This window comes from Oncorhynchus kisutch, linkage group LG22 (genome assembly GCF_002021735.2).
Source record: "Oncorhynchus kisutch isolate 150728-3 linkage group LG22, Okis_V2, whole genome shotgun sequence".
NCBI classification, from domain to species: domain Eukaryota; kingdom Metazoa; phylum Chordata; class Actinopteri; order Salmoniformes; family Salmonidae; genus Oncorhynchus; species Oncorhynchus kisutch.
Window position 1 is genome coordinate 17,263,977 of NC_034195.2, and position 11,933 is coordinate 17,275,909.

Consider the following 11,933-nt stretch of genomic DNA (forward strand, 5'->3'; position numbering starts at 1 on the left):
GGGGACATTGTCAAATAATGTCATCATTACAGATTTTCAGTCAAACTAATACATTTATATTTTAGGCTACTTATTTATCTGTCATAATGGAAAGTCAATGAAACGGCGTGAATTAAATGAGTGTGTCCTATAAGACATTGGACGTATACTACTGTAAAGTGGAAATCAATACACTACAGTTGTGGTTTCTGGAGTTTAGATTTTTTTTTAGCTTCACCCGCCCCTAGGAGCAAGATAGACGCTCGTTCCGAGGTTGCGTTCCGAGACAGACACGATGACGCTGCGATTCACTAGCCCCATCACAAGCACAAACACACTCGTATAGACTACTCCTGTCCAGCGTGAGCTCACCGTTTTTCTACCTTTCGCTTGATAATCTGCGTGTCCGTGAGAAACTGTACTGTTGGTTCACGCTCTTAGTGCAGAATATTACAGATCTGACTGTTTGACACTTTTTGGTGTCAAACTTTTTGCAAAAAAATTATCTTCTTTATCCAATGGGTCCCGGGATAGTTATACTTTTCTCTCTGTTCGGAGTTCTCAACGGACAAGGTCAGTTACCGTTTTACTTCAGGATACTAACCTACTGTTTCAAGATTGAATTCTTCCCATGAGAATCAATCCATGCCCATGCGTGATGCATATGGTTGGAATACCGTATAAATTCACTCAGGCATGTTAGATATTTCAAACGTATCACCCTAAGCAGGCTACTGCACTATCACTGTATGGGCAGATATAAGGTCGGGTAGCACTGGAGTTAAAAAGTTCCCATAAAGTGTTTACATGTGATTTCATGAACACTTTATGGCAGTTATATTACAGTAGTAACTTGAAGCCTACTGTGTTACATGCTGTTCAGTGTGTGTGTCATTTGGATTTAGGTTTGCTTTGATTGTGTGTGTGTGTGTGTGTCTTGTTGCCAGTAAAACATCTGCCCATGATTACCAGTTTTAGGGAAGATTTCAACATTCCCAATTTGTCTTAAAGTGTTTTGACAGGGATTAAATGTATTTTGCGTTGTGTAAAATATGGATTAATTTCACCAGTAGAAATTTCTCAGACTACTGGAAATGATTTCCCAAGCTGAAACCGTAACAAGGTTTTAAAGTTTAGAGTACGCCAATGTGCCCAAAAGGATTGCTGCTCAACCAGCCAACCAGATGCAGGGCAGGTCTCTCCTTAAAACTCAGACACACCAGTAGGATTGTCAATCACTTGTGTGCTCACACAGCAAAGACTTGGATGTCGTCAGCCACTCAGCCTTGTTAAACTACTCCAAACCAGAAGGTGGCAGTAGCGCTTGACAGCGCATATCAGTGCATATTGCTTATGATCTAGATTCCAAGCTATCTGCACTAATGTTGCTATTTTGTAGAAAGCCCTTGTTGATACTAGCCAGGTGCCTACAACTAGACAACTAGCTAGCAAAATGACAAAGAAACAAGTTATTCCATACCAGACTGCCAGTGTTAGCCCACAGCCCAATGTTTAGCTAGCTAGGCAATGTTATCATATCTAGCTAGCTAGTTAAGGACACTGCACTAACTCAGCAGTTAACACAGGCAGCCGTTTCATGGAAACTTCAAACTAGCTAATCCATTGTGATTTAATTATCACGTCAATACTAGTTAAAGTGGTTAAACTCTGCACATACACTGCTGCCATCTAGTGGACAAAATCCAAACGGTGCCTGGGCTGGCAAATTGAAAAAAAAAATTGAAAAAAAAGGGGTGGATCCTTAAGAGGGGGACCATCCATGGGTCACAGAGGCATGGGACGACCTACAGTGCATTCGAAAGTATTCAGACCCCTTCCCGTTTTCCACATTTTGTTACGTTACAGGCTTATTAAAAAATGTATTAAATAATGTTTTCCCCTCATCAATCTACATACCCCATAATGACAAAGTGAAAAAGGGTTTTAGAAATGTTTCAAAATTTATAAAAAATTCAAATCAGAAATACCTTGGGGTTCCTGAGTGGTGCAGCGGTCTAAGGTACTGCATATCAGTGCTAGAGGCGTCACTACAGACCCTGGTTCGATCCCGGGCTGTGTCACAACCGGCTGTGATCGGGCGGCGCACAATTCGCCCAGCGTCGTCTGGGTTAGGGAAGGTTTTGGCCAGGGTAGGCCGGATTTGTAAAATAAGAATTTGTTCTTAATTAACTCACTTGCCTAGTTAAATAAATAAACATTTACATAAGTATTCAGGCTTGTTTCTATGAGACTCATCCTTGAGATGATTTTACAATTCATTGGAGTCCACCTATGGTAAATTCCATTGATTCGACATGATTTGAAAAGGCACACACATGTCTATATAAGGTACCACAGTTTACAGTGCATGTTCAAGCAAAAACCAAGCCATGAGGTCAAAGAAATTGTCCGTAGAGCTCCGAGACAGGATTGTGTCGAGGCACAGATCTGGGGAAGGGTAGCAGTCTTGGTGGATCCAAACATCTTCCATTTAAGAATGATGGCCTCCAAATCATGGCGAATCAATTGAATTTACCAGAGGTGGACTCCAATCAAGTTGTATAATTGAAGGTCCCCAAGAAGACAGTGGCATCCATCATTCTTAAATGGAAGATGTTTGAATCCACCAAGACTCTTTCTAGAGTTGTCCGACCCAGCCAAACTGAGCAATCGGGGGAGAAGGGCCTTGGTCAGGGAGGTGACCAAGAACCCAATTGTCACTCTGACACAGCTCCAGAGTTCCTCTGTGGAGATGGGAGAAACTTCCAGATAGACAACCATCTCTGCAGCACTCCACCAATCAGGCCTTTATGGTACGGTGGCCAGGCTGAAGCCACTCCTGAGTAAAAGGCACATGACAGTCCACTTGGAGTTTGCCAAAAGGCGCCTAAAGACTCTCAGACCATGAGAAACAAGATTCTCTGGTCTGATGAAACCAAGATTGGACTCTTTGGCCTGAATGCCAAGCATCACTTCTGGAGGAAACATGGCACCATCCCTACGGTGAAGCATGGTGGTGGCAGCATCATGTTGTGGGGATGTTTTTCAGTCTTTCCCTTGATCTTTCCGGATCAATAGAAAGATGAACAGAGCAAAGTACAGAGAGATCCTCGATGAAAACCTGCTCCAGAGTGCTCAGGAACTCAGAATGGGGTGAAGATTCACCTTCAAACAAGACAATGACCCTAAGCTCACAGCCAAGACAATGCAGGAGTGGCTTCGGGACAACTCTCTGAATGTCCTTGAGTGGCCCAGCCAGAGCCCGGGCTTGAACCCGATCGAACATCTCTGGAGAGACCTGAAAATAGCTGCGCAGCGACGTTCCCCGTCCAACTTGACAGAGCTTGAGAGGATCTGCAGAGAAGACTGGGAGAAACTCTCCAAATACAGGTGTGCCAAGCTTGTAGCATCATACCCTAGAAGAGTCAAGGCTGTGATCGCTGCCAAAGGTTCTTCAACAAAGTTCTGAGTATATGGTCTGAATACTTATCTAAATGTAATATTTCTGTGTTTTATTTGTAATAAATTAGCAAAAAAATCAAAAGCCTGTTTTTACTTTGTCAATATGGGGTATTGTGTGTAGATTGATGAGGGAAACAAACAATTTAATAGATTTTAGAATAAGACTGTAACGTTACAAAATGTGGAAAAAGTAAAGGAGTCTGAATACTTTCCGAATGCACTGTATATATCCCAGATCAGGGTCCCCTGGACACACATGGTGCCGATTTCACAGTCTGTGGGGCTCGTGTCGGTGGTGTGCTTTGGAATTCTGGCCCATTGACTTTAATGTAAGAATTTGACATCACCCCTCCTCCGTTGAATTTATTGGGCATGTCTCACTGGGGCCATACCCTCCCTCCAACACCTATCAGCGCCCCTTGCTCCTCTTCTCAGCTTCAATGCTACACGGGAGAGTGTCAAGGGTCAGGGTGGTGTATCACTTCCATTAGGTATGGTGTCAGGGTGGATCCAAGATCTGAAGATGGTCCCATAGAATCAGGATATAAACCGTCCATGTACATGAATCACTTATTCACATATTTTTGTATGAACTCAAACTTACTAGACTCAGTCAGACAAATACATACCTGTAAATCGAATGTTATAATATGGCCAACAAATGCATTGCTACAGGCTATTCAGACCGTTAGTCAAATTACAAACGATAAAGATTTTAAGCATTTACATTATAAGGTCATTTGTGTCACGATGATGACAGTAGGGTAAACTGACTGAAGCGTGTTAGATAAGGGATGTGACCCATGGAAGTGGACTGTGCTGCTGTGATGTCTGGGTCTGTCTCCGAGAGGCCTTTGCTGTGGGCTTAGGCTGAGGGACTAGAGCTCCACTGGGCTCATTAAGCAGTGTTTACATGAGAAGTCTAGACATGGGCCAGCAATGTCTTTTTTCCCTCTCTCTCTGTCTCTCTGTCTCTGTCTCTCTCTGTCTCTCTCTGTCTCTCTCTCTGTCAGTCAGTCTTTATTGGCATGGGAAACATATGTTTACATTGCCAAAGCAAGTGAAATAAACAATATGCAAAATATAACATTTGCAAATAGTTGTAGTATGAATAGTGAGGGAAGATAAATAAACATATTGTATATACAGTACCAGTCAAAAGTTTGGACACACCTACACATTCCAGGGTTTTTCTATATTTTCTTATATTTATTACATTGAAGAATAATAGTGATGGCATCAAAATATTTTTTGACATAGCCACCCTTTGCCTTGATGACAGCTTTGCACACTCTTGTCATTCTCTCAACCAACTTCATGAGGAATGCTTTTCCAACAGTCTTGACGGAGTTCCCACATATGCTGAGCACTTGTTGGCTGCTTTTCCTTCACTCTGCAGTCCAACTCATCCCAAACCATCTCAATTGGGTTGAGGGCCTGATTCACACAGTCTCCTCTGAACAGTTGATGCTGAGATGTGTCTGTTACTTGAACACTGTGAAGCATTTATTTGGGCTGCAATCTGATGTGCAGTTAACTCTAATGAACTTATCTTCTGCAGCAGAGGTAACTCTGAGTCTTCCTTTATTAAAGCGGTCCTCATGAGAGCCAGTTTCATCATAGCGCTTTATTTTTTTTGCCGACTGCTCTTGAAGAATCTTTCAAAGTTCTTGACATTTTCTGTATGTCTTAAAGTACTGATAGACTCTTTGCTTATTTGAGCTGTTCTTTTACCAAATAGGGCTATCTTCTGTATACCACCCTACCTTTGGGGCGGCAGGTAGCCTAGTGGTTGGAGCGTTGGGCCTGTAACTGAAAAGTTGCTAGATCAAATCCCTGAGCTGACAAGGTAAAAATCTGCTGTTCTGCCCCTGAACAAGGCAGTTAACCCACGGTTCCTAGGCCGTCATTGTAAATAAGAATTTGTTCTTAACTGACTTGCCTGGTTTAATAAATATACATTGTCATGACACAAATGATTGGCTCAAACGCAACAAGAAGATTCCACAAGTTAACTTTTAACAAGGCACACCTGTTAATTGAAATGCATTCCTCATGAAGCTGGTTGAGAGAATGCCAAGTGTGTGCAAAGCGGTCATCAAGGCTACTTTGAAGACTCACAAATATAAAATATATTTTGATTTGTTCAACACTTTTTTGGTTATTAAATGATTCCATATGTGCTATTTCCTAGTTTTGATGCCTTCACTATTATTCTACGATGTGGAAAATAGTCAAAATAAAGAAAAGCCCTTGAATGAGTAGGTTTGTCCAAACTTTTAACCCGTACTGAATATCTTTTTTTAAATTTATTTTTTTATCTTCCCCCACTATTCATACTACAACTACCTCTAGAACAATCCCCAAACCACACACATCACTCAGGCTCTAATCCCAGATTCTCTTTAGGGTAGGGGAAAAGAGGGTGATAATTAGGCGTGTAAATGCCAGCAATCCGCTGAGAGGTGTGAACGCCTCGCTCTCGTAATGTTGAGAGAGAGTAGTGTGAAAACACCAGAACACACCAGGGAGTGAGTCATGTGACCACCTCTTTCCGTCAGTTGAGACTGAAAGTGAGACATTGTATGACATTCTCATTCTATGCCTCCTCTGAGCTTGGAAGGGAACATTCTAGAGCTTTGTGCTTCATGGTAGTTGTTCCCTGGGGGGTTTGTCTGATGTTTCTAAAGACATACGGAGGTTTCCTGATTCTAGGGTGTTTTGGCAAGGGGATGTCAGTTAATGGCAGTGGTAATGTTCAAGAAAAAGAAAATGTCCAGACTGGCAAAAACTGGCCTGGGGGGAAGCCAAGCAAGGAGAATTGTTCCCCACAGGAGGTGTTAACAATTTCCGACCATTCCCTACTCTTCCAGCAGATGTATTTTCTTTACTTTTTTATGTATGTAACTGTTCTCTCTCTGAGCAACACTTTTGACCCTTTCCAAGAGCATCCTGGTGTTGGTTCCTGCCCTCAGATGAAAGCAGAGTTAGACCTTATCACTGTTGAAGATTGTGGCTCTAGTCAGACTGAGGCCCAATGAAGGCTGGTTATGGGGCCTGTTAAAATGCCCTCTCATCTCCCCCTGTTGCTAAGAGCTTTATTACTCAGTTCACGGCGGGACAAGGAGCTCGACTGTTGCAGTTGTTAGTCTGGCTGGCCTCAACAGGCTTGTTCAGTGAGTCAGCAAAATAGTGTTTCTTGGCTTGGTAATGCATCTATTATACTACCTATTACGTTGTTGTTTGATTATACACTCTGCTGTTTATTTTACAATAAGAATGACTTTCACTTGCAGGAAAAGTTAGCATGGTTGTTATATAATGACACTGCTTTTTATGAATCTGTCCACATCTTTTCATTGCTATTTCCCACAGTTAATGTTGACAGTTCTCGAATTTGCTTTGGATAAATTACCATATTATTTTTATATTAAGTTCATTTGTTCACACCTTTGGCCCCTGCCTGCAGTTACCATATTCAAGTATATACTGTTCAGTGCATTTGGAAAGTATTCAGACTCCTTGACTTTTTCCACATTTTGTTACATTCCAGCCTTATTGTAAAATGGATTCAATTGGTTTTTTTCCCTCGTCAAGTTGCACACAATAACCCACAATGACAAAGCAAAAAGTTTTGGGGGGATTTTTTTGCAAGTGTATAAAAATACAACAGAAATATCACATTTACACAAGTATTCAGACCCTTTACTCAGTACTATGTTGAAGCACCTTTGGAAGCGATTACAGCCTTGAGTCTTCTTGGGTATGATGCTACAAGCTTGGCACTCCTGTATTTGGGGAGTTTCTCCCATTCTTCTCTGCAGATCCTCTCAAGCTCTGTCAGGTTGGATGGGGAGTGTCGTTGTAGAGCTAATTTCAGGTCTCTCAACAGCTGTTCGATCGGGTTCAAGTCCGGCCTCTGGCTGGGTCACTCAAGGACAATTCCAAGTGGGCTGTCGTGTCTTTTGCTGAGGAGTTGCTTCGATCTGGCCACTCTACCATAAAGGCCTGAATGGTGGAGTGCTGCAGAAATGGTTATCCTTCTGGAAGGTTCTCTCATCTCCACAAAGTAACTCTGGAGCTCTGTCAGAGTGACCATCGAGTTCTTGGTCACCTTCCTGACCAAGTCCCTTCTCCCCCGATTGCTCAGGTTTGACAGGCAGCCAGCTCTAGGAAGAGTCTAGGTGGTTCTCTACTTCTTCCATTTAAGAATGATGGAGGCCACTGTGTTCCTGGAGACATTCAATGCTGCAGAAATGTTTTAGTGCCCTTCCCCAGATCTGTGCCTCAACACAATCCTGTCTTGGAGCTCTATGGACAATGGTGGGACCTTATATAGGAAGGTGTGTGCCTTTCCAAATCATGTCCAAACAATTGAATGTTCCACAGGTGGACTCCAATCAAGTTGTAGAAAGATCACAAGCATGATCAATGGAAACAGGATGCACATGAGTTAAATGTTGAGTCTCATAGCAAAGGGTCTGAATACTTATCTAAATAAGATTTTTCTGTTTTTTATTTGTAATCCATTTGCACAAATTTCTAAAAACCTGTTTTTCACTTTGTCATTATGGGGTATTGTATGTACATTGATGGAAAAAAACATTAATTTAATCAATTTTAGATTAAGGCTGTAACGTAACAAAATGTGAAAAAAGTCAAGAGGTCTGAATACTTTCCGAATGCACCGTAAACAAAGTTCCCTCCTCTGGCAGAAATAATTGGAACTAAAAATATATATATTTGTATACTTTTTTTTATGGAACTGTAAATTTAAGATAAAACCTCCATGCACTTGTCCTCCTTTACTTGAAACCTCTGATCCTGTTTCGTTAGCCAAGCTAGATTTAGCAGTTAGACATCCCCTGATCCACTATGATATATGTTATTATAGTCAGTGGTTGAATACACTATTGTTCCTTGTTCCAACAACTGGTTTATTAGATGAACAACTATGATTTTACTCTTGAGTGTTCTTTAATAATGACATATGCCATTTAGAAGACACTTATTAACTCACAGTCGTGCATGCATACATTTTTCATGTATGAGTGGTCCTGGGAATCGAACACATTATCCTGGCATTGCAAGCACCGTGGTCTACCAACTGAGTTACAGAGGAATTTTAGGAGTCCTTTAGGATTACTTATATTAATAAAAACCAATTTGGCAGACAGGCCTTTGTTTAAGCCTAAAGCAAGAAAGGACCAGCCAACCTGCCAAAGCTATTTCACGTTTGGCAGAATACACTAACCACAAGGAAATGAATGTATTTGATCTGATTGCGATGGCTGAATTGTTTACAGAGTCGAGGCATTCCGAGCTCTTTTAATACACATGGAGAAGCAGACGGAGCGCCACAGAGTTAGTCCAACTCCGGTCGTCACCTCTTATTTCTACACAACATATCCATCATTCAGTATTGCTGGCAAAAGCCTACAGGCATTTAGAAAAACATTCCAAACAGTTTTTCAATCATTTGGAAGACAAATTGCTAATACTGTGAAAGTGTGAGTGGCATTGGGTGACAACAATATACTTGTGTTTTGGACTATTTTTGTTGCACTTTTTGTAAACATACTTTGCATAATCGTTCTAAACATGTCAATCCTCATGTATTACTCACCCAGCAAAATAGACTCCGTTGTATGCAAGACATGGCTTGAAACCTTGATTTATTCTGTTCTAACAGTTTAGTTTCTAATTCATGTGAGAGTGTTTCTTATCCCTTTGGGTTGACTGTCACCTTATGTAACATAGAAGGTGGCTCTGTGCATCATGAGTAACCTGAGCCCTGAAGGCTAGCGTTAGCTCACGGCGCTAGTGCCTGGGCTTTAGCTCAGCAGGCTAACACCCCTATCATGGGAGATCTGATGCAGATGTTGACAGCTCTCATGGGTCTCTAACTGTTTTAGAGGACTGATGAGTCACACTCCATTTGGGGTCTCTAGATCTCCCACACCGATACTGTTGCACTCGCTTCAGTAGGCCAAGCCACGGCATTCAGCATAAGCTCATGAATAACACACGCTGTTTGTTTGTGGTTGTGTCCATCCACAGGTGGAAAACAGATCTCCATAGATGAGTGCTGTAAGGACGGTCGGGTTCGGGGCATTGACAACCAGGACTGCACAGCCATCCCTCTCATCTCTGAGTCCACCACGTGCAGGTGAGTGGGACCTTTTTTACAGTAGTTAATGTACTCTCTGACTGAACAGCCTTACTCAGAGAAATACAGTGACTATAGAAAATAGATTATATTTCTATGGTCTTAACCTCTGTGCCCATAGGGGGGACTGCTTACCTCAGTATTAGTCCCATGGGGTTGACTGTAAACGGGATAGATAGACTATGGTGCAATAGGTATGGTGGTAGGCCATAGTGTGAGATGACTTTACCGTACCCCCGGTCGTAAATCCCCAGCCACATTCTTGAATTGACGTGAGAGCAGGAGACATTACACTAGTGATAATAACAGTGTAATAACAGGGTAATAACAGCTCTGGTAGTAAGAGTAGAAGGTGTTCTGCCACAGGTTCAAGGCCAATAAGGAGGAGATCTGTCGCTCCATCTTCTCTCTGATGGCAAATGTATTGACCTTGGCTACCCAAGTGATCCAGAATTTTTTCAAATTATAGTGTAAGGGTGGAAGTGTGATGGTTTTTGGTTGAGGGGGGAGGGGGGGGGGGTGTTGGATTTAGGGTTTAGAGAGAGGGGGTATTGCCAAATCCAGGAAATACCACTGAGGTGAAACTATAGAGAGAGGACTGGAAAGGACTGGAGAGAGGGAAGAACAGGAAATCAGAGGGCTTATTTCAGACACTAAAAAAAGACAAGAAGAGAAAAGGCAGACAGGAGCACTGCTGTGCCCTTAAAAGGTTCTGCGGAGGTGACGTGAGTGCAGTTGTCGTGGGGACAGATCTAGATTATAGGGAAAGAGAATTTCTGGTAAGAGGGTTGATAAAGACAGGCTAGTTGGTAGAGGAGTGGAGTGGAGAGGAGATCTAAGTGCTGCATTGTACCCAATCTCGTAAAACAGACAATGGGTTTCACTCCCTCCCTTCAGACAGACAGGCAGAAACAGGCAGACACACTGACAGACAGGCACAAACACCCCTGAACTTATTGTCCTTCCTCAGAGTAGCAAACCATCTCTCCAGCTGGAGCACCGTAACCCAGTCTCAGTTGATGGTATGATAAAGAGGTGTTCTGCCTGCTCTCACTCACTTCAGATCTGATTTCTGGTTTTCTGGTTTCTGGTTTTACTGTAAAAGATTCATGAATCCACACTGGAGAGACAGGTCAGATAGTTGGAAATCACTGGTCATTCTGCTGTCAGGAAGTTCTCCCTGGCCGGTCCAGACTCAGAGAGGGATGTAATTCCAGTAATGTTGTTCGGGAATTCGGGTTACAAAATCCAAGCAGGATTTCTGGTAAAACCTGGGAATTTTGGGAAGGTTAACAGAATTTTGACACTCTATCTAGGAAGTGTTGCCGCCCTACAGCCCTCTGTGTCCATCAGAGGAGGGACATCCAATGGGAGGTAGGAGGGTTAAAACAGTGACGGTAAATAATGGATTCTTAAGTTAGCTTCACTGTACCCATAACAGTTAGCGTGGTAAGCCAATTGGAAACAGTGCTGCATTGACCCAACTCTGGTAAAGTGAAGATTATGAACACAAAACAAAGTTTTAATCCACCTTGAGTTTACACAGGGCTTTCCTTCTTCACTCAACCCACGTACAGCAGCTGCACCAACCAGGACTATTAGCAGATCCCCAGTAGGCATGCCCGGGGCTCTTTTTAACAGGAAGCACTTTGAGACAGAGCTCTATATTCCACTAAGGAGCACAGTGATGGAGTTAAGAATAAACTGTGCCCCCTGTGTCTTTCCTGTTCCTGTCTGACAGGATAGTGCAGGAGCAGTGCTGCGCTGCGGTTCTGGAGGACAATATCTGCACCAGTGGCATCAACATGGCCAAAGAGCAGGGGGTCTGTGACACACAGTTCACTGGAAGCACCTGCGAGACCAAGACTGCCAAGGTGTGTGTGTGTGTGTGTGTGAAAGACTGTCCGCGTGTGCGCATACAGCCAAATACTTGTGTTTACATGCGTGTGTATCAAAAGTGTGTCGGGGGAAGTAATCATTGACCGCTTCAAGAACCTCACGCTGATCACCGTACATCACTCCAATGGACGTGCAATTTTTGCAGGAGAGTGAATGAGATTGAGTGTCAGCGTGTGTGTGTGCCTGGTGAGCAGGTTGAAACATGTCACTCTGGGGAGGACTGAGGAATGGAGCTTGTTGCTGACAGGTAGATGATCAATTCCCCTCAGATACTCTCTGCCAAGGTGGGCTCTCTACACCTGACTGTCCTCTTCCTCAGGATCCTACTCAACCCTCTATGCCCCCATCCCGCTGCACACCATGGCATCAGTCAAGGTCCTTGAAGCATTTTGCCAAGTGAGCCACAGTACATTTTCCCAGGAGA

The 11,933-nt window shown here is 42.9% G+C and overlaps 1 protein-coding gene across 3 annotated transcripts in view; it reads left to right on the top strand.

Moving 5' to 3' along the window:
* The first annotated feature begins 215 nt into the window (after positions 1-215).
* The window catches only part of fbln1 (fibulin 1), a 53,747-nt gene continuing 42,029 nt past the window's right edge, over positions 216-11,933 (top strand). For 2 of the 3 annotated variants that reach the window (XM_020456697.2, XM_020456698.2), the window contains exons 1-3: positions 329-552; positions 9,502-9,610; positions 11,352-11,484. In XM_020456697.2, coding sequence (XP_020312286.1) covers positions 498-552; positions 9,502-9,610; positions 11,352-11,484 — 297 coding nt within the window. In that variant the 5' untranslated portion in view covers positions 329-497. Of the gene's footprint in view, positions 553-9,501; positions 9,611-11,351; positions 11,485-11,933 lie in introns of all 3 variants that reach the window. The other variant, XM_020456696.2, reaches the window with a different exon arrangement.